This window comes from Jaculus jaculus, chromosome 4 (assembly GCF_020740685.1).
Source record: "Jaculus jaculus isolate mJacJac1 chromosome 4, mJacJac1.mat.Y.cur, whole genome shotgun sequence".
Lineage (NCBI taxonomy): Eukaryota > Metazoa > Chordata > Mammalia > Rodentia > Dipodidae > Jaculus > Jaculus jaculus.
In genome coordinates, this window is record NC_059105.1 from 15,242,721 (window position 1) to 15,265,064 (window position 22,344).

Below are 22,344 nucleotides of genomic sequence, written 5' to 3' on the forward strand. Positions count from 1 at the left end.
AAATTTATTTTTATTTATTTATTTTGAGAGCGACAGACAGACAGAGAGAAAGAGGCAGGGGGGGGGGGGGAGAGAGACAGACAGAGAGAGAGAGAATAGGCGCCACAGGGCCTCCAGCCACTGTAAATGAACTCCAGATGCGTGCACTACCTTGTGCATCTGGCTTATTACGTGGATCCTGGGGAATTGAGCCTTGACCCGGAGTCCTTAGGCTTCACAAGCAAATGCTTAGCCGCTAAGCCATCTCTCCAGCCCCCTGTTGTATACATTTTTCCACAAGTTAAAAAAAAAAAAAAAAAAGGAGAGGGGACCTGAGCCAGGTGTGGAGATGCACGCCTATGATCCCAACAGTGGGGAGGGCTGAGACAGGAGTTCTAGGCCAGACTGGGCTGCATCGTGAGTGTAGCCTCCCATGCCTGCACTTAGTGGGTGCTTAGCAGACAGCAGCGAGGTTTACACAAACAGCCCCGGCTTCGTCAGTTCTTCATCCCTTTTCTCACACCTACTATGTGTACCTACTGCGTTGGCCCTGGGGCCAGGCTTCTGGGATGAACCAGAGCTGCTTCCTGCCTTGTGGCTTGCAGCTCTTGTTTTGCAGGGGGGTGGAGACAGACTGTGCACAAGAAAGCACATGAGAGGAACTGTGCATCAGGTTTAGGTCTGCGATGGGAGGGGTACAGGAGAGACACCATGTGTGTGCATGCATGTGTGTGTGAGATTTAAGGAGTGACAGAGGGCCCTTCTGGGATGGCGACGTGAAGCCAAAATACAGAGGAAAGAAGGTCACAGACAGCTGGAGTCAGAGCCCTCCAGCCAAAGGGAACGGCGTACGCAGAGGCTCCGAGGAGGAACGGAGTTGGGTGTTTGGGGGACTAAGAGGAACCACTGTTTGAGCGTGGCTTTGGGTCGTGCATCATGGTAGAGGAGCTGAAGGAAGGCTGAGGAGACGGCCTCGTCATGCAGGGGTTTCTTGTGCTTTTATACTCCTCCTTCGAACACCTTTGTGGGGGTACCTGTTGTTGGTTTATGCCAGGGACCTGTGAAGTTGAGAGCACATGAGTGGGCGAGGACTGAAGCACGCCAGCGTGGCCCTTCCACCGTGCTGTAGCCAAGGGTCGAACGCTGTGCTGCAGAGCCGGGCAACTTGTCAACCTTCCGATGCTGCGGTTTCTCCCTCTGCGAAATAGGATCAGTGTTAGCAGATAAGCTGAGCTCATGGCTGGGTACTGAATCAGGGAGAGGAGGGAGCCAGCACAGGGCTGGGTACTGGGTAAAGGAGGAACTCAGTACTGAGTAAAGGAGGAACTCAGCACAGGACTGGGTACTGAGTAAAGGAGGAGCTCAGCACAAGGCTGGGTACTGAGTAAAGGAGGAACTCAGCACAGGGCTGGGTACTGAGTAAAGGAGGAACTCAGCACAGGGCTGGGTACTGAGTTTGAAGCACCCAGCTCAGGGATGGGCATGAGTAGAGAGCAGCTTGGCTATAGTGAATCTGCACTCGGGGAAGTACACACGGTGCCCTCCTGAGCAGCCTGTAGCATGAGTCCTTGGCTGTCCTGCAGTGAGTGTTTCAGGAGAAGCCAGCATGGGAAGTGGAGGGGACATGGCTACCCCTGAGGTCAGCAGATGAGCTTTCGTGTACCCTGGCCCCTCTTGCCCCTCCCATGGCCCCTGTCTCCCCAACTGCAATGTTGGGGGTATTAAGCATGGGGTTTACGACCTTGTGAACAGTGGACATGTTTGTGACCAGAAGTGGCTGGCGGATAGCAAGCACAATGGTGCTGGCTGCCACTGTGACTCTATTATCCTCTGTCCTTCAGAGTGGCATCTGTCTCACATCCAGAGGACCACTTAAGGCAGAAAGGGGGTGTCGGCTCACCCCGCATGCCAGCCCTGGCTGCCTGCTTGCATCTTACCCTGGAATTTTGGGTTCTTGCCCTGGAGGTAAAAGCATGATAGGGCTGGCATGCAGAGCCCCTGCAGATACCCCGGGGCTGCCTTGTACCCCCACAGGGTCAGCAGGAACAGCCACTCTGCTGTCAGCAGTATGGGGCTATTGGGCACAGGCCACAGGCTGGTAGGGACCTGAGTGCTTCTGGCATGTTTTGGGCTCCTGAGAGGATGGCCAGTGGCCAGGGTGCTGGAGGGAAGGAGAGACAGCCTTTTAAGGAAGCATTTTGGTGCCTTCAGAAACAGAACAAGGGCCAGATCGGAATCACTGGGGCACACAACAAGTCAGTGGGCCCTCAGCCTCCGCTGGAGTGAGTAGCTGTGGGCAGAGGGGGGAAGGCCTCTGGGGGAGGCTGCATTAAGTATGACCACACCCCTCAGTGCGTACCTCTGCCTTAGGGGCAGGTAGAGAAGGGTCCAAGGGTCCAGACACGTGGGACACATTCTTGCCTCTGACTCTCCATCTGTCTCTGAGATGCTGCGCTGCAGAGGCTCCAGTGGGCTCCGGGAGCTGAGCAGCACTGACTGTCCTCAAAGAGCGTTTCTTGATGCGCGACCGGGCATCCAGCTGCAGCTCTGAGGACAGAAGCCTGCGCCCATCCCCCACGGCGCTGGGATGAGTCAGGAAGGGTCCCTGGGCACCTGGCACAGGGCATGAAACCCTACAGCCCCCATAAGTGGGGTCAGCTCGGGGCTGAGATCTGGCTGGTGAAGAGAGCTGGTCACAGGCAGCTGTGGAGACCTTCTCTCCCCTTCCTGTCCCTCTCCGCTTTGCTCTGAGCCCTGTCCCCCCACACCTCTTATAAAGCACTTACTTAGTCCTAGCTCTGTGCTTATGTGTAGCCCTGGACTTGGGCAGCAGCGCCCCTCCCCTCTTCACCCCGCATTCCCTCACCCTCCTGCAGGTGGGGTCTCAGGTTATCAGGCATCTTCACATCTTGTCTTGGGAATCTGACCGCTTGGATTCAGATCCCAGCCTTCCACTTCCTGTGTGACCTTGGGAAAAATTCCTCACCCCAGCTGTGCTCCCCACACCTCCTTGGGGGTCGGGGTAACAGCAGTGCCCGCCTTGCTGGTTGTTGCAAGAACAGAGCATTTGGCACCATCTTTGCCGGGCAGTACCTGCTCAGTAAGTGTTGGTATTGTGTGGGGGGCAGGCTTGCCTACTGTCTGCGGATGCAGCTGCCTCCTCTTTGTTCCCCCGGGTTTGTGTCCAGACATTCTCACTGCACTGCCCCTCTATCCCTCTGTTTCTCTGCGGGTGCCTGGCCTGGTGCGTGGGTTGAGAATCAGAGCCAAGGTTGAGCACTGAGCTCTAAGGAACACAGGGCCTAGGACATGCCCCCTGCTAACTGTTAGGGTGGCACAGGCACCACGACCTCCTCCCCCACCCCGTCCTCTGGAGATACAAGTTGTCAGGGACTCCGATCAGAGGATGAACCGTCAATGAGTCAGTGACATCCCCCCCAACGGGGGATGCTGTCCCCGCCACCCCAAGAACCCTCCACCCTTTCTAGAAAGCACTAAGCTCTTCTCGGTTACAGGTTACAGGTAGCCTCTCGTAACTCTGACTTGGAGTGAACCACTTGGCATTGCGGCGCCGGGGGTGGTGGCGAGATCTCACCACCTTGTAGAACTATTAGAAAACACAGCAAGGAAAAGAAAATCTTTATGTTATAGCTGGAACCTGTGGTACTGAATACAGGGCAGGTGTGTTGACCTTGAGGCTTTTATGGGGTTTGACCCTTGAGGAACATTCTATGTTCGCTGTCTGGCCTAAGCATTGCTCTTGAGGGTGGTCTTCGGGGGGGGGGGAGCGTCCTCAACTGTGCCTGTCCTGTGGAGCTGGGGTGGGAGTGGGCTTAGGAAGCCTGGGGCCACAGGGTTAGCTGCTAACCTGTACCCCTCTGTTCATCCCACAGGTGGCTGCCCCCTGCGTGCCTCCATCCAGCCATGAATCGGTGGTGAGTGAGGGATGGCCTGTCCTCTCAGAGGCTAGCCTCTCTTGCATTGGTAGGGGGTATGGTTTGGTGAGGTGGAGGAGGGTCTCCGCATTGGGCTAAGACAGAGGGAGGAAATGAGTCATGAAGCCCGTCCTGATGAGACACAGGGCTTGCTCTGCACTGCCTGGAGACTTGGAGTCCTCCAAAAACCCCATAAAAGGCCATCTTGGGCATCTCCAGGCCTGGCCAGGTGCCTGCTGTCCCAGGGCTTAGAGGACCGGGGCGTGCTGTGGCATCTTCCACCTGCCTGGCCCTGGGTCCCACGCTGTTTGGCCTGATGCTGGAGGACTGGCTGGGGTGATCCAGAGTCCACAGCCAGGTGGCCTCTGCTGTGCCTCTCGGCTCTGCGCTGTCCCACCCTACCCTGTCAGGCTCCCAGGACAGGGGCAGACAGGGGCCGGAGCCCTGTGAGCCGTGGGCTATGGAGCCGGCCCTGCTGCAGACCTGTGTTGGCCGCGCTTCTTGCCCACCACCCACCGCTCAGCCTCCTGGGATCGTGTTGGGGCAGGCAGGCCCTCCGCAGGAGGGGAATGCGTGAGGGGGGGCCCCAGATAGGCCCAAACTAGTGCAGGGTGCCTGTGCTGGCACAACGCTGGTGGGGGGGGAGACCCCGGGAGAGCAGGGACAGTTGAAGGCGTGCTTCGCACAGGAGTGGTCACTTGCTACCCACAGACACAGAGCGCACAGCCCCCGGGTCACCTGGTCTCCTTTGCCGTGACTGCAGTTTGCCCTGTGATGGTGGGCTGGTCCCCTTCGGTCTCTTGGGACTCCGGTTTCCTGCCCGTATGTGATGGGTGTGGGCTCTCCCAACTCCTGGAGGGTCCCAGGGAGGTATCAGGGCTCCCCAGCTTAGCTCCTCCTGGGCCTCAACTGGGTCCTCCAGATGTGGAGCATTGATCACACAGAGGCCCAGTGGGGGTTCTTGTGGTAACAGCTCGGTGGGGGTGGGGGTGGGGCTGTGGATGGGGCCCAAGCAGCTTGGCTTGGACACGGCTCCAGGGCCATGGAGGGACGCCACCGCGTGAGTGTCTGAGGAGGGTGGTGGAGGATGGTGATAGATGTCTCCGGTCACCCTAACTTGAACTACCACCTTCTGGCTTAGAACCGAATGTCCTTGGCTGGCCCAGCAGGCGGAGGGTCCAGGGTTCAGAGACCACCAAGCGGGGGTCAGCTGTCTGACTTTGGGGTCACATGAGCTTTGTTTACTGAGGCAAAGTCAGAGGTCAGGACAGAAGGGCATAGGTTGGCATTCCTGCTGGAGGGCTGCTGGGAGGAACGGAAAAGACCGTCCGCCTGTGTGGGGCGTGGAATCTTGTTTTCTCTGCGTTGTGCCCCACCCACATAGCAGGTCTGGGCCTTGCAAGGAGGGTGGCTGAGTCCCCTGTTGGTATAGCTCCCACCTGAGTCAGAGCCCACCTCCCCAGCAGTAGGGAAGAGCCAGAGAATTGCACTCTCTCCCATACTCCCCACTCGAAGCTCCCTGTTTCTCCCCCCCCCCTCCGTTTCAGTTCTTTCACTCCATAGGTCTAGCTGTGTGACCCTGAACATTACACTTAACCTATCTGATCCTTAATTTTCCTTCTTTACAATGGGAGCTGGTAATAGTATCTACTTTGCAAGGGTGTCGAAAGTTATCAGCTTATCCACTTATCCTACATACCAGAGCCTCTGAAGTCGGCCCACTTCACTTGGAACGAAAGCCTAGGTTTTCCCTCCATGGAGGGGAGCTTATGTCAGCTTATGTCTTGATCCCTCACTCTGTTTTAGCCACCGGGCCTTGCTGATCCTTGAACTTGGGGCCTTTGCACCTGCTCTCCCCTCTGCCTAGAATGCTCTTCCTACTGACCCCTGCCAGGCTCTTCCCCTCGTGCGCCAGTATTTCCCATCCCCCCAGGAACTCAGTTTCTGCCCCCTCTTTCCTTGTCCCTTATCACCTCTTGTGCACTGTGCTCTTGACTTTATTTTTTTAATCTTGCCCGAGGGGTTCCACCCACACCAGCGTGTTAGCTCCTTCACGACAGGGACTTTCCTGTGCTTGGTTTGTGGCTGTTCCAGTGCCTTGCACACAGTAGGTGCTTATGCTCATGGAGATGTCTAGCCCAGACAGGAAATGCAGCGGTGAGGTTGCTTTGGGGTGTGCATGTTCCCTGCCGCAGGTGGGATTCTGCTGGGGGCGTGGTCTGTGGCAGGCAGCTGCTGGGGGGCAGTGCTGCTGCCGCCCCCCTCCCCCAGTGGGAAAGTGGCCCAGGTGGGAAACCGGGAGAAAGTCTGGCTCCCCAGGGTACTTAGCACCTGCTTTGAGCAGGCTCGGAACTGGGAAGAAGGGCGTGTTTGGGCTTTTCTTTCCTTTTCCCTCCCTGCCTGCCCTTCAGCCTCCCTTCTCCCCCAGCTCCCTGCTCCTTCGCTTGGTCTGTCTGTCCCTCTGTCTGTACAGTCTTCACTTGTTTCTGCTCTGGCCTTCTCACTGACCTTGGATGAATCTTGTCCCCTCCCCCCGCCCCTGCCAATCCCCACCAGCCCCTGCTGGGATTCGGACCCAGGATTGGTGCCCAGCCTCAGGCCCTGCTGGCCAAACACTTTTTCCAGCCTGTGCCCAGGGCCACTCAGGGCCAAGTGGCTTAATCTTCAACTCATGTTTTCATCTTACTCAAAAGCTGCTTCTCAGGGGGCTAGGTAGAAGGGTCTAGGGTTGCCCCCTCTTGGGAGACTGGAGGACAGGATGGAGTCGGGATGCCTGCCGTGGACGCCCCGGTCCTTGCAGAGCTGAGGTAGCTCTCTCTGAGCAGTTTCCCAATGGTGATGACCACACGGATCAGCCACAAGGGCACCTGGATGCCAGCCCTTACGCACACATGGCCTGGCACATAGAACATCGAACCTGAGGGAGAAACGGTGTCCAGGCTGCTTTGCCAGCTCCTGCCAGGCCCACAGCAGGGACTCAGAATGCTCGATGCAGACTTGGAGGTCCAGGTGGGAGTCCGGAAGGAGGGGTGTGGGGGATTGCACAGGTTGCTTCATTATCTGTAGTAACACAGCGGCTCCCCCCCGCCATCCAAGGGTTCACTTTGCTTGGTTTCACTTACCCAAAGTCACCTGAGGTCTGAAAACATTAACTGGAAAATTCCAGAAATAAACAGCTCATCCATTTTAAGTTTAAGGGTGCCATTCTGAGTAGTGTGGGGAAATCTCTCAGTCTGTCCACCTTGTGTCTAGTGCGTCCACCCTGGGAGAGCTGCCCGTCTGTGACTCAGCAGCCTCAGGCTATCAGATCAATGGTCACGGGGTCAGCGCTGGGTTCAGGTAACCCTAATTTTACTGAATAGTGTCCCCAGAGCATAAAAGTAGCAATCCTGCCAGTTTGGACATGGCCGAAGAAAGGCACGGGTTGCTTCCTGCCCATAAGAATGCACACTTCTCGGCGTGTGCACAGAGTTCACTGCTAATCACCATTTCAGGTGTGTGCTTGTGTTTTGCAGCTGACCCAGGTAAGATGGATGAGGGTCCGCTGTAATGACAATAAAACGCTGACACTTATTGTATGTGCTCCAATAGCTTGACAAAAATGGACACTTTGTGGGCTGGAGAGATGGCTTAGCAGGTAAGGCACTTGCCTATGTAGACTAAGGACCCAGGTTCGATTCCTTCGAACCCATGTAAGCCAGATATACATGGTGGCACATGCGTCTGGAGTACGTTTGCAATGGTTAGAGGCCCTGGTATGCCCATTCTTTCTCTCTCTAATAAATAAAAATCAAATATTTAGAAAAAAACGAACACTTCCCTGGGCGTGGTGGCGCACGCCTTTAATCCCAGCACTTGGGAGGCAGAGGTAGGAGGATTGCCATGAGTTCGAGGCCACTCTGAGAATACATAGTGAATTCCAGGTCAGCTCTGAGCTACGGCGAGACCATACCTCGGAAAACCAAAAAAAAAGAACACTTCAAATCTGGATCCTAGCCCCAGGAGGCACTGTTCCTTGTCCCAATGTCATTGTTGAGGAACTGAGCCACAGGTCCAGGGCTGGTCATAGGAGGAGCATGCCTCTATTCAGTCTGGCACTAGAGTCCACATTCCTGGCCATCCATCGCACCACCTAATGTCTGCTGAGCTGTGCCGTGCTGGCCATCCACAGTTCTGTGCTGAGGCGCTGGTATTGTATGCAGTGTTTTTTTTAAAAATTGGTTTGTCTTTTTATTTATTTATTTCTTTATTGTTTTGAAGCAGGGTCCCACTGTAGTACAAACTGACCTGGAATTCACTATGTAGTCTCAGGGTGGCCTCAAACTCATAGAGATCCTCCTACCTCTGCCTCCTGTTATTTATTTATTTATTTATTTTTTATTTCTCATTCTAAGGATGGAATCCAAGCCCGTGTGTATGCCAGGCTAGTGCTTTAACACTGAGTCAAAGTCTAAGTCCTGTAGAATTCTTTTTTTTTTTTTCTGCTAGAGTTCCATTTTATTTTATTTTTTATTTTTTGGTTTTCCAAGGTAGGGTCTCACTCTAGCTCAGGCTGACCTGGAATTCACTATGGAGTCTCAGGGTGGCTCATGGTGATCCTCCTACCTCTGCCTCCTGAGTGCTGGGATTAAAGGTGTGCACCACCACACCCAGCTCTAGAGTTCCATTTTAAAGAAACAGTTACTAAGATTTTTTCTGTTTATTTGAAGGGGGGAGGGAAGAAAAGAGAAAGAGAGAGAGAGAGACAGAAAGAGGGAGAGAGAAAGAGAGAGAATGGCTATGCCTGGGTCTCCAGCTCTACAAATGAACTCCAGTTGTATGCGCCACCTTGTGTGTCTGGCTTATGTGAGTTTTGGGGAATGGAACCTGGGTCCTTAGGCTTCACAGGCAAGTGCCTTAATTGCTAAGCCATCACTCCAGCCTGAGGTCCTAAGATTTTAAAACGGCTTTCTCAAGGACCCCCATTCTTCTGTCTGGGTTATGTTAGAAGTGAAAGATGTGAGGCAAGCTGGTCCCAGAGAACTTGTGGGTCGCTCTGCACATGACAGCTTGCTGTCCCCTGAGGATGGCAGTGGGTGATACTTTAATAGCTTTGACAGATTTCATCCCTCCTGAAAGGTAGAGTCATGCCAAGAGGCAAGTGTGATGTGAAGCAGACTTCCTGAAGGAGGCTGCCTATGGGCTCTGTGTTCCCAGAGGATGCCAGTCCAATGGACTGCTTAGTCCTCAGGTGACAGGCCCAGGATGGCAGGATGGCACGGAAGACCTGTGGACTCTGCACTGTGTGGCACTGAGTAGGCAGGGGTGGTCATAAGGAAGAGGAAGTTTGGGTGTCAGGAAGAACTTCTGGGGCTGGAGAGATGGCTTAGTGGATAAGACGCTTGCCTGCGAAACCTAAGGACCCTTGTTTGGCTCTCCAGATCCCACGTTAGCCGGATGCACAAAGGTGAGGCAAGTGCAAGGTCGCACATGCCCACTTGGTGGCGCAAACACCTGGAGTTCTACTACAGTGGCTGAGGCCCTGGCACAGCAATTTTCTCTCTCTCTCTCTCTGTCTGTCTCTCTAAGCAATAAAAGTAGTAAAAAAAGAACCCTTGGGCATCAAAACTGGTCTGTTGGTGTTATCTGGGACTTATGTTTGGTGTTTGTAGTCACTGACACCTGTTGGGTATGGGGGGCCATGCTGATGGTCTGGGGGACTGTTCAGCTCACTTAGATCCTGCCCGTCGGCCAGGCAGGTAACAGACCTTCCCTGGGGGCCAGAAGACAGGGCCAAAATGTGCTTAGACCCTCCCCCTTGACCACCTCTGGGAGAGGCTTTGACCCGGAGGAACCTTGGAGTTTCTGAGAAGAAGTGTGCTACTTGGCATCTTGTTGCAGAGCCGGTTTGAGATGTGAGCAAACAGAAGAGAGGGTGGAAGGTGGGGGGTGGCTCCTCACTCCGGCGGCGCAGGGTGCACATATGTGGTACAAACGTTGGCCAGCCTAAGGGACCTGATGACTTCGTATATTACCTGAGCGCGAACCTCACCAGCTGGCGGGTGGGGAGCACTGTGAGATGGAAGAGGGGATCAGTTCAGGAGGGAAGAGGGCTCTTGGGGACAGGGGAGCAGAAAGCACAATGGGAGCGGCCGGTCTCAGGAACTAGAACTTGAGGGCTAAGCACTGAGGGCCATTATGGATGCTTGAGTGGTGAAGTGATCCAGTGCAGACTTTTAGAGCTGGGATTTTGCCTCCAGCTTTGGGAGGCTTGGTGGGGCTGGGTGGCCACAGAAAGGCAGGGCAGGTGGAGGGGGCTGGAGAGGCCCTTGGGCCAGAGTGAGTGGCCAGCGGCGTGGAGGAAGCGCTCTGTGTTGCTGCCTGGCTCTTGTTATAGCCAGAGGGGCTGCCCAATATTCCAGCCTGGCCTTGGGCAGGGGGGCAAGCAAGGGTGTCCTCGGTGGTCCAGCTTCAGCCAGGGTTTGGGTGCTGGGCCCCTCAGGGAGAGCCAGGGGGCGGGGCTGAGGGCAGGAGTGGGCTTGCCTAGCGCTCCCCTGGGGAGTGTGGAAGTCAGGCATAACATTCCACGCAGTCACTTAAAGCCCGTTCTCTCCCTGTGGTGGCCTCCGACGCAGCGGTCTAACCTGTGTCCTCAGGTCCACAGCTCCGCCACTAGCTGGCCTCGCCCCACCTGCCCAGCTTTGCTGTGCCCACCCCCACCGGCTCCCCGTGCTTCAGGGTGGAGCTAAGCAAGGGCATGGGTTTTCAGGGCAGACCTGGGCTCCCGTGAAACTGCTCACTCTCCCAGAAGTTGCCGGAAGAGGAGCCAAGTGCTCCTCTTTTGTGGCCACCAGGTAGGATGGTGGCTCAAGAGCGTGGGACTTTGAGAAGTGTCCACGTCCATTTCCTCAGTTGCTACTGCTGTGCTAGATGTTGTTATTACTATTACTCTGGGAGCCAGCCTTCCTGGAGAGGACTGAGTGAAGCTATGCCTCCAAATGCACAGCCCAGGGCCACTTGCTACCCAATGCTCGGTGCCCCACAAGAGTCTCCATCCTCTGCTTCCCTCTGGGTTCCCCCTCTGTCTGCTTATGGTTCTGTTCTGGGAAGACATGAGCCTGGAATACTTCCAGTGGGTCCTGGGTCTGAGCCACTTCAGCTCCCATCTGCTGGTCCCACTGGTCCCCACTGGTCCCCCTCCTGATAGACAGCGCTGGGTGATCTCACGGATCATCAGCAGCTGTGATGTCACGGGGTCTTTTTGGCCCCCAGTCTGCCTAGATTCCAGGCGTCCCAGGGGTAGGAGTAGGGTGAGCTGGCAGCCTGGAGCAGAGGGTGTGAGGAATTCTGAACAGAATGTTCCTCTGGAGGCTGAGACTGCATTCTGTCTCCCCTGCCCTGGGTTTGGGCTCAGGCACTAATCCTCGCCGCCCCCCCAACCCCGCCGCCCCACCTTAGACTTTTCTTTCTCTGAACAACAGCCCACAGATATGTCTTCTTCCCAGCCTGGCCTCCCTGCAGGCCACCAGTGTGTCTTATTTCATGATCCCCAGACAGTCATGACAGCCCCACCTAGTTTTCCAGGACATGTGCACAGTGGAGAGGGGCGATGCATGTATGGAGAGTGCATGGGCGTCTGTTTTTTTTTTTTTTTTTTTTGTTGTTTTGGAAAATACACTGAAGAAAGGATTTATAGTTCCCTTACCCACTCTTCGGTTCACAGCTCCCAGGCTTCAGGAAGTTCTGTCTGTTGTCTGCTCACAGGCTCTCCTGCTGCAGCCTGTTTCCTGCTCTTACGGAGAGATGGCTTAGGGAGCGCGGGAAGGAGTCCTTGCCCGCTGCCCACTGCAGGCAGAGGGTGAGCTGCGCTGGCCTTTAGGACTCAGAAAGTGGAGGCTGGTGACGAGTAAGAGGGACAGAGGCAGCCTTGCAGGGGACATATGAGGCAAAGTTCACGTGCTAACTCTCCACTTCCTGATGGAGCGCTCCTGAGCATGTGGAAGAGTCTCAGGGTCATTGCTTGTGGCCCTGAACTATGAGCGATGCGAGGCTCTTTTCCCAGGGCGCTGTGAGGGTTGGGGGTCAGGAAAGCCGAGCCTGTTGTGGCCGTAGCGCACGGCGAACAGTGCTTGTCGCTTAGCTTTAGGAAAAGGCATCTCTGTACTGGACTGACACTGGTGGGCCAGGAGGTTAACAGGGGCAGCTGGGGTGCCAGCGACAAGGAGGCGTGGCTCTTGGGGTTGGAGGGTACCCCCAGGACCCAGGTGCAAGAGGAGTAGCTCCAACAGTTTCATGCTTAAGCCTCTCACCTAGTCCCACCTGCTCCAGACTAGAGGGTTGAGACCCTAGAGCAGAGCTGTCCGCGAAGGGCTTGGCCTGGCTGTGGCTCTAGGTCCAAATCCTGCCGCCTGTTCCCCATGGGCTTGATCCCCAGCACCACCTGGATGTGGTGCTGCATACCCATCCTCCCAACTCTTGGGAGGTAGAGGCAGGACCATCAGAAGTTCATGAGCATCTTGGGCTGGAGGGATGGTTTAGCAGTCAAGGCATTTGTCTGCAAAGCTAAAGAACCAAGGATCCATTCCCTAGGACCCACGTAAGCCAGATGCTGGCGCACGCGTCTGGAGTTTGTTTGCAGTGGCTGGTGGCCATGGCACGCCCATTCTCTCTCTGTCTGTCCTCACCCCCCCATAAGCAAATATGTTAATTTGTTTTTGTTTTTTTGGTTTTTCGAGGTAGGTTCTCGCTTTAGCCCAGGCTGACCTGGATGTCACTATGTAGTCTCAGGGTGGCCTCAAACTCATGACAATCCTCCTACCTCTGCCTTCCAAGTGCTGGATTAAAGCCGTGCGCCACAATGCCCGGCTTTAATTGAAATGTTTTTTAAAAAAGAAGCTCATGAGCATCTTTATCTACATACTGAGTTTGAGGTCCACCTGAGCTACATGAAAACTGTCTGAAACATAGACTAGGGACATCACTTCGTATGGTCATGTGGATCTGCATTTGGTCCTTAGAGCCCACATAAGAGTGTCAGGCAGAGTGGCATGCACGTGAAATCCCAGCGTGAGGGAGGTGGAGACGGGTGGATCCTTGGCCAGCCGTTCTAGCCTAGTTGGTGAGCTTTGAGCCAATGCTAGACCCTCTCTCAAAAAGAAGTGAACAATAAACACAGGTGAACTTGGGGGCTGGAGAGATAGCTCAGCAGTTAAAGGCACTGGCTTGCAAAGCCTGACGGCCTGGGTTCAACTCCAGAGTTCCCACATAAAGCCAGATGCACAAAGTAGAGCATATCTGGAGTTTGTTTGCAGTTGCAAGAGACCTTGAAGTGACAGACAGACAGACAGACACACACACACACACAGAGCTCAAGAGATGGCTCAGTAGGTCACCACAGTGCTGGTCCCCTGGCAGGCCCTGGGCCAGGACAGCCTGGGCAGATGCTGCCCCGCTCTGCCAGTCTCCTGCACTTTTCTGGGACCAGCGATGGTCGCTCTGGAGGACTAGGGCGGAGGGGGTGCAAGCACGCAGGGTTGGGGTTGTGAACTCTGCAAGGCAGCTTGGAGGATTTGGAAATTTTTAGCTCCCCAGAAAGCATGTGGGCCAGTTGTGTTGAAGGCATCTGACCACTGGCAAGACACCAGAGGCTGGCCTCCAGCTGGCGAGGGAAGGGGCCGGGGCAGAGGGGTGCTCAGATGATCGCTGGCAGGAAGGATGCACTGTTCCTCTTCTCAGCCGAGGGCTGGGCGGGGATCTGACTGGGGCAGGGTCAGCCTCGGGGTGTGTGTGGTTCCTCGGGGCAAGAGGAAAACACTAGAGCTCTCCTGTGCTGGGCAGCATGCACTCTTCCTACGGGAGCTTTATTTTGTTGGTGTGCCACACTCAGGGGCAGCCTGCCAGGAGAAGCAAGGATGGGTGACCTTATTGGGGTCTCCCCCATAGGTAGCAGTAGTCAGGGTATGGACCAAGCTGTCTATGGGTTGGAGGCTCTACGAGTCATCCAATCTCTGTGGGGGATGCTCATTGCTGGGTTCTAGGTGGGTTGGGCACCCAGTATTAACCACCCTCCAGGTGGCCACAAGCTCCTTCTGCTGGATGCTGGGCCAGTTCCCCCCAGAGGTGGTGGCCAGGCCTTTGGAGGACTAAACAGGTTTGGGCACATCCTGTGTCTCAGTCTGCCTCGATCTGTCCATTCTAGGAGGTCTGGTTGCCAAGTGGTCACTGAGGACTGGAGAAGCAGGGCCCGCAGCTCCATGCCCATCCCGAGGGAGGTCCCTGTTGACGTGCGGGACCCCTACCCCCCAAACCCCCAGAAGAGCCGAGCAGTGCAGAGGAAGGAAGGCCATTTGGCGATGGGCTCCGCCTGCGCGTGGCAGAGCTTGGGCGAGAAGAGGAAGGTTGGGAGCTAGGAGCGAGCCGATACTACAGGAGGAAGGGCTCGCGTGGGGGCCGGAGGCTGGTCCCCACCACTGGGAGTTTGAGGAGCTAGCCTGGGCAGGAAGAGCAGGGGCCTTGAGAGCTCAGGGGTTCCTGCACGGCCAGGCAGTGAGCCAAAGGGGTTCCCCTCGAGGTTCATTAGCTCTGGCCCAGTGGCCTGTGGCTCAGGATTCAGTATACAGGGTTTCGGGTTAGCCCCGAGCGGGGACGAGCAGAGGGTGGCATCTTTACTCCTAGGGGTAGGCCTGTGTACTGCTCCCCCAATGTGTCCCTGAGGCTGATGTCCCTTCTCCCAAGCTGCCTGTCTACACAGGAGGGGACCTGAACAAGACATATAGTGCCAGGCTAGGCCATTCTATGGGAAGGACCGGGTGGTGGCAAGACTAGGAAGTCAAAAGAGGCTCACATCCCCACTTGGGGGCTGTCAGGGACAGCTTCTTGGAGGAAGGAGCCCATCACAGACGAGGAGAGGTGACACCTTTCCATAGTCAGGCCGGAGTAGAATGAGTATGGGGCAGACGGTTTAGATTGTAGGCGGGAGTGAGGGCAGGGCCAGAAAGTCCACCGGAGAAGAGGGACCGGACAGGCTCTAACCGCAGAGCCCACGCTTGCAGGCCACTCTCTTAATTTCTACCTATATGGTAGAGCTGACAAGCCAGGGTGGTCCCTGTCTCCCTGGGTTCTTGCCCCGGATAAACATGGAGATGCAAAGACCTGGCTTGTTCCCGTTCTATTCTGAGGAGCCCAACGCCTTCTGGGGACACCTGCCCCAGGACCTCCATGAGGGGTGAGGGGGTAAGGGAGTGAGGGGCGGAGCTGGATGGCTTGGGTGCTAACAGAATCATGCGGCACTTTGCAAAGGCCACATTCACAGCTTGGGGCCAGCCAGGAGACATCTGAGTCTTGGGTTTGTGATACGATCCCAGCTCAGTTACCAGCCATGGGAGACAGCTGTGCCAGGACCTTTGTGTTACTCACGCTGTTGTTTTTTTTTTCTTTGTCCCCAGCCCATCACCGCAGAGAGCACACCCAAGAATGTAGTGGATGTGGTAAGTGACGATGCAGAGTCTGGGTCAGGGACACCCTGGGCCAAATAAGGAGGCTGTAAGGTGGAGGGGAGCCTCGGGGAAAGTGGCCCATATTGCGGGGCCATTTTTCTGCAGTAGATCTGGGGAGCTTGGTGAGTGCGGGGGTGCAAGGGTGCTGGTGACCTTGCAGCCCGTGTCCAGCGATGGGATGCTGGGGGCTGGGGTGGGGGAGGCCAGTGGAGAAGGGGCAGGGGGCGCTTTGAGGAGAGGCCTGCATTATTTGGAGGAAATATGCAGAATGGCCCTGCCTTATAATCCAAGCACTTGGAAGGCTGAGGCAGGAGGATGGTCTTGAGTTCCAGGCCAACCTGGGCTACATAGTAAGACCCTGTCTCAAAAATATAAACAAGGGCTGGAGAGACGGCTCAGCAGTTAAGGCACTTGCTTGCAAAGCCTGACAGCCTTGGTTCAGTTCCCCGGTACCCATGTAAAGCCAGATGCACAAAGTGGCACATGGGTATGGAGTGCATTTGCAGGGAGTAGCAGGAGGTCCTGGAGTACCCACTTCCCCCCCCCCAATTTCTCTCTCTCTCTCTGTTTGCAAATAAGTAAATATTTTAAAAAAACACAAACAGGGGCCAGAGAGATGGCTTAGCCATTAAGGTGCTTGCCTGAGAAACCCAAGAGCTCATGTTCGACTCTCCAGGTCCTATGTAGCCAGACGCAGTGACGCAAGTGCAAATTGTCAAACATGTGCCACAAGGGGGCGCCTGTGTCTGGAGTTTGTTTGCAGTGGCTGAAGGCCCTGGTGCACCCATTCTCTCTCTCTCTCTCTCTTTCTGCCTCTTTTACTCTCTCTTTAAAAAACAAGCAAACAAACAAAATTAAAAAAAAAAAAACAACCCACAAACAGAAAGGCCAAAAGGAAGAAAAAAAGAAAGCCAGATGTAGAGATGCACAGAATGGAAGCAAGCAGTGCAGACCTTCCCAAGAGATCTTTTGGGCTGAGCAGTGAGGAAGCGAGGAAGAGCCCGAGGCTGGCTGCAGGAGAAGTGTCTCCCAGGAAAGGCTGACTAGCTTGGATCTGTGGGCCGGGAGGTGAGGTCTTGGGAGCAAACTGGCCTCTGGAAATATAACCACAGGCAGGGTGGGAGCCTCGCTCAGTTTTTGCATCTTCCAGATGGAAATGATGGTGAGGGGCCTTGAGTGGACAAAGAGATGTTCATGTAACGCAGGTTCCTTCCTGGACCCTCTGCCACCCCTTAACCCCCACCCCTGCCAACCCTGACCTCAGCATGTGGTACCCTCCATCCATCAGCTTCCCCTTTGCCTACAGGGGGAAGGAGCGTGCCGGGGTGGAACCTCTCGGAAGAGCCTGGAGGAGGACGTGAGTGTGCCCAAGCTGGGAGAACGGCGTGGCCCCAGGCTTGTACGGGGATGGGCAGGAAGTGGGTGCCCGCGGCTTGTTCCCGAGCCTCCCGGAGTGGCTTTCCGGAGGAGAGGGCCCAAGGCACCACGTGCGGGGCTTGCTGGGGAGAGCGCAGGCGCACTGAGGGCCAGCAGCTGGGCTCTGGCTTGACGCTGCCTTCAGCTAGGCTGGTCCAGAGCTGTCTGGGTCAAGACAGGTCCTGGTGAAAGGAACAGGAGCCCATGGCTGAGCCCAGCTGGGAGGTCTTGGCAGGGGTGAAAGAAAACAGGCAAGCCGTAGCATCAGGGACGAGGAATGAGCTGCAAAAGCACCGCTGGGCTCTTAGGATGTCTCTAAACCCTGGGGATCTTGTCCAGGCTATTCCCTGGAGATAGGAGTCTTTGGAAATAGTGTCATATACTGGATGGCCTAACTATTTCCCATTAAGGACCCTGGAAGAAGGGTTCCGTGGTTGTGGTCCCAGCTCCTTATGTTTTGGGCATGGAGTGGGCAAGGGACAGGTTCTTTAAAACGGAAGGAGCCCAGACGAGGGCACCCGGGGGCCTCTAGGCCCTGTTCTGAGTTCTGTGGTGGCTGGCTTGTCTCCATGCCTTTGGCAGACCCCACAAGAGGGGCTCTTCTCCTCCTTTGGGCCCCATCTGGGATGTACCCCAATGTGCCCCATGCTGGCCCCTCCGTCCTGTTGCCGGCCCACAGAGGAACAGGGAGTGGTTTTGGCGGTTGGCATGGGGGAGCTGTTGATGGCACGAGGCCCTATCATCTGACAGCTGCCCGGCCCGCGGGAGGGCCCTGTAGGGAGGGGCTGCAGCCGCACCAGCTCCCGAGGGCGACCCATCTTTACCGCCAATACTACCGGGGCTGCCGTAGGCCCGGCCCTAAGGAGCGGAGCTGGCGAAGCGCTGCCCAGGTTGGCAGGAAGGCTCTGTGGAGGTACGCGTGGGCTCCTGTGGGTGCAGGCGCTCAGGCTGGGGTCCAGGGTCGGATGTTTCTGGGCTGGGCAGGAAATGTAGGGAAACTAGGTGTGTGTGTTTGGTGGGGGGTGGGTGTCTGTGTCTACTGAGGCTGTGCCAGCTCAAGGCACCGTGGGCTATAATATGTGCTCAATAAATGCTCACCATTCTCATTGCTGTTTCCATTCCATTAAGGGCCAGGAGCTGGGGCTGAGGGCTCTCAGATCCTCCCGACACATGTGTGGCAAATGCTGTGTGACCTTGTAGATGAGGAAACAGTGGCTTGAGTGACTGCATGCCACCAGATCAGGTGTCACCTCGGGGCTCTTAACCCTGGCCAGGGGACAGGGTGGTGGTGTGTGAACTAAGCCTTTTTAGCCGACGTTCTTCTGGGCGTGCGTAGAAACCACTTCCTAGACCTGTTGACTCCCGTGTCTGCAGCGAAGGCCGCATGCAGCCTACCCCTGAAGCTCTGGGAGGAGGGAGCGGGGTCGGACATCATGCAGCCCCGTTGGCTGTGAGGACACGTATGGCTTTGGCCTTAGGGAAGAGAGAGATGTGGCTTTCTAGTTGTGTTTGAAAGCTTCTTGTTTTAGTTTTTAAGAGAAAGTGTTGTTGCTGTGGGATAAACCTGTCTGCGTGTGGTGACGTGCGTGTGTGTGCATGGGGGGGGGTGCCTTATCTGGAAAAGGGAGGAAGGTGAAAGTGAGCAGTGTGGAAGGTAAGCAAGACAGCAGATTCTAGAAGGGTCTGCTCACCCCAGAAGCCAACGGGGAGGCTCTCAGACACCTGTCCCAGGCTGAATGACCCAGGGCCATGACATCAATCACCTAGTGGATCTCAGGGCAGCCTGGTCTCTGCTGGCTGCGTGCTGGCCTGTTTGTGGAGTGTTTTCCTGCCCTGGCCACGGCCCAGGCCCAAGGCACAGGAATGGCCATTTCCTCCAGCAGAGCTGGTGTGGCGTGGAAGCTGTGGACTCGGTGAGCTATGTCGCACTTTGTTTTGGAAAAATCCAGGCTGGGGGCAGGAAGGGGGGAGGAAGGGGTGTGGCTCCAGGAGCTGGCATGGGGCGGGGATGGGGGGCTGCTCAGCCCAGGCAGATACAAGTTTCCTGAGGCGACCTCTGGTGTTGGCTTGTAGACCCTCCTCCCAGCCAGACCTCTGGAGACCTGGGCTCAGGAAACAGCTCCCCTCCCATCCCGAGATGGTTTGTTTGCTCTGTGGACCTAAAAGGAAGGCAGGACTTCTCACAGGCATGTTGCTGCAAACAAGCTTCACCTCAGGCCCGAGGATCCCGGTCTTGCTGCCTGCTTGTAGAGCCTGGCGGGGGTGGGGTCACAGACCTTGAGCTACCCAGAAGTCATGGTCAGCTGTCGCCTGTATGGAGGCTCCACCGAGGAACAGAAAGAGTTGGTGGTGTCTGCAACAGGAAGAGTGAGGATTAGATATGAGGAGGAACTTCCTGGCCAGTGAGAAAAGTAAGGCACTGTTTGGAGGAGACCATGGACTCTTTCCTTTCACGGCACCCTTTGAGCGCAGGAGAGATGTGTTTTGGAGAGGAGGATAAGGGAGGCTTCTGTTTGGTGTCTAGGGAGTGGAATCAAAAGTTCTATTATTGCCGGGCGTGGTGGCGCACGCCTTTAATCCCAGCACTCGGGAGGCAGAGGTAGGAGGATCACCGTGAGTTCAAGGCCACCCTGAGACTCCATGGTGAATTCCAGGTCAGTCTGTGCTAGAGTGAGATCCTGCCTTGAAAAACAAACAACAACAACAACACAAAGTTCTATTATTGTTCTGTCTTGGGAAGAGCCAGGAGGGAGTTCAAAGCCACGTGGGATAAAGGTTTTGAGCTCCCAAGAGAGGAAAAGGATGGGATTACAGGCAGGCAGAGAGCTTGTTTTTCTTTTTAGGAATAGGTAGGAGATCATGTGACCCCTGTGCTATACCCATTTTATAGATGGGTAAATGAGACTGCGTGGGTTTCTGCGTATCTTACTGAGAACATTGGCTCTCTCAGCCCAGGACTCCCATCCTGAGTGCAGGCTGGGGTTGAGCTGGCGAGGGAAAGCCCATCCGTGGTGGTGGCACGGAGCTGACTTTCCCCACCATCCCGCAGGGGCGGGCGTGCTTGGGTTCGGCTCCAGCTCCGGTCTGTGCCTGTGCACAGGCCACCTGGGTTGGCAGGCGCGCTGGGGTGCGTCCGCGCTCATGCCGCCCCCACCCAGCCCCTTTGCTGCTCTCAGCATTCTCCCTGACTCCCAGACATCCCCGTGCGAGGTTGCTCTCTGCCAGCAAGGGTCACGTGCACCCAAACTTTACAGAAAACAGGAAGCCCCGTCGGGGGCAAGGGCAGCCTGGCCGGGTCCAGTGATTCATCAGGAGGTGACAGTCCAGCTGTTGGTCCCCATCCTCGTCCAGGGCAGCTTCCTCCCTGCGCCCCCGCCCTGGCCGCCCCGTAGCGGGGCAGCAAGCAGGCTTGGACTTCTCCTTATCACCTCGGGTGGTGGCATGGCCAGACTCTGTTTGGGCCAAGTCTTTATTTATCTTCCCAGCCTTTGGGGTGAGAGTTAGGAATGTGGAGTGTTGTAATGTTGGAGGAGGGCTTGGGGAACCAGGGCCCTATACATCCCTTACCCTGTGCCGTTGGAGGCTCCCAGCTCTCCTTGCCCCCTTCCCCCCAGTTCCTTAGCCAAGCCCTCTTCAATCAACCCATTGTCTGCCTCCAGCTCCTTGTGCTGGGATCCACGTCCTTGGCCACACTGCAAGCCCTGGCTGACTTGTGGCTTCCAGTTGTTCACGACAGCTGTGGTGGCTTCCTTCAAGAGTGGCTGTGGATCTGCAGCAGATGAAACTCGAGGGACTATTTATAGCAGGGTGGCCCAGAGGCTTGGAGTTGGGCCCAGGGCCTGGGGAAAGTCAGGGACTCCTCATCAGAGACCAGTAGGATGGGATGGATGAAGTGTTGGGTTTCTTGCCTGCCCTCGCCTGGGTAGTTTTGGAATGGTCTGGTTTGGGGTTTGAAAACCAACCCCCCTCCCTGTGCCCCGCTGTCCCCACCTTCCCTGCTCTGGCCTGACTCATCCAACCCCGAGTCCTCAGGGCCAGAAAGCTGCAAGGCTGAGGGACGTTCCTCCCATTCCTCCACAGCCGGGCCTGGCTCCTCTCTCAGCAAGCTGTGCAGAGCTCTGGGCATATTGGTGTAGCTCTGGGTGGCCTTGCCTCGTAGACACTGCACCCTCTGCTTGTGCCTTGTGGTCAGGTCCAGGTTGGAGTGCGAATCCTGCCTGGTTATTGTCTTCTCAGGGACTTGGGGGTGAGTCGCTCTGTTGTCTTATCAGTGCCTCCCCTTCCTCTCTCTTCCTGCCTCCAGAAGGCAGTTGCCACTTGGTGCTTGGAGAAGGTGGGCGACACGTGGAGTTCAGAGGCTGTGGATGGCTCTAGAACCAGGGCGTTTTGCTTCTGTATCGTGCAGGGACGTGGAGAGGGTGGCAGCCGCTGGGGGAAAGGGAAGCGGGGCTTGAGTTTCCGTGGGGATGGTTGTGGCTTCCCTCTCGGGGACACCCCTCTCGGGCATGCTTTCTAGAAGAAACGGCAGCCGTCACTGGCACTATGCGCAGCCTCATGTGCGCAGTTCCTATGCATCCCCACGCAGGCCGTGAGGGATGCCCCACCTTGTGGTGACATTTTACAAGGCTGAGTGGGTCAAGTCCGTGGCCACGCTGTGCAGTGAGGTGGTGGAGCCCAGCATGGGCTGTGGGGCCCTGACTGCGTTTTCACGGGTGTGCCATCCTGCTGTCGTGGGAGGTTTGGGCCACCAACTTGGGTTCGCTTGCTTCACTTTGTATAGTCAACATCCCCGGGCAGGGGACTAGGTGAGGCAGGTTAACAGATACGGGTTCTGCGGAACACAGAGCCTGAGATGCCGTACATGCACGACAGGCCGGCTGTCCTGTCTGAAAACCTTCTGATTGAATGACTGGATGTTGTGGCTCTGCAGGAAGCGGAGCTAGGCATAGGGGTGTTAGAAGACACGGCGTCAGAGCTGACCCGAGGCTGGGCATTCTCGGTGTTCCTACGGCATTGGTCATTTCTCCTTGGTGTGTGTGGGGGATCACTTCAATGATGGCCAGCAAGGCAGGATAAGGTGGGTTTCCACTGATCCAGTGACTGTTGTTGAGCAAGTCCTCAGAGGGACATCAGCCAGGTGGCGGAGTGTCTCCGTGTCTTCTTTCCGTCGCCCTGGGCCTGGTACACTGCAGGGGCCCCTGCCCTTGGCTTTCTGAGTGTGCAGGAGGGAGTGTTGGCGAGGAGAGAGATGGGGACCTGTGTGTGGCCCCAGCCTAGTCCACTCCCCGCTAGCTCCCTCCTGAGGTCTGCTCATGCCGTGTCTCTTCTCCTTCCCAGGGCTCCGTGAGAATCCCCCCGAGCATCCAGCCACAGCCGCAGCCCATCAGGTATGCCCGTCCTGTGGGGGGCGGGCGGGCTTGGGCAGTGGAAGGAATACTGTGGGTGTTATTTTTCTCAAGTCCCACCCTCGGGTCCTGACTGAGACCGAAGCCATAAGGCTCCATCCAGTGAGGGGACATGGATGGTTGGCGCTTGGCCGT

At 56.2% G+C, this 22,344-nt stretch overlaps 1 protein-coding gene across 9 annotated transcripts in view; it reads left to right on the plus strand.

Annotated features, from left to right (window-relative positions):
• The window catches only part of Tns1 (tensin 1), a 216,371-nt gene that overhangs the window by 93,602 nt on the left and 100,425 nt on the right, over nt 1-22,344 (plus strand). For all 9 annotated transcript variants that reach the window (XM_045147168.1, XM_045147167.1, XM_045147166.1 and 6 more), the window contains 4 exons: nt 3,873-3,914; nt 15,338-15,379; nt 16,695-16,745; nt 22,142-22,191. In XM_045147168.1, coding sequence (XP_045003103.1) covers nt 3,873-3,914; nt 15,338-15,379; nt 16,695-16,745; nt 22,142-22,191 — 185 coding nt within the window. The remainder of the gene's footprint in view (nt 1-3,872; nt 3,915-15,337; nt 15,380-16,694; nt 16,746-22,141; nt 22,192-22,344) is intronic.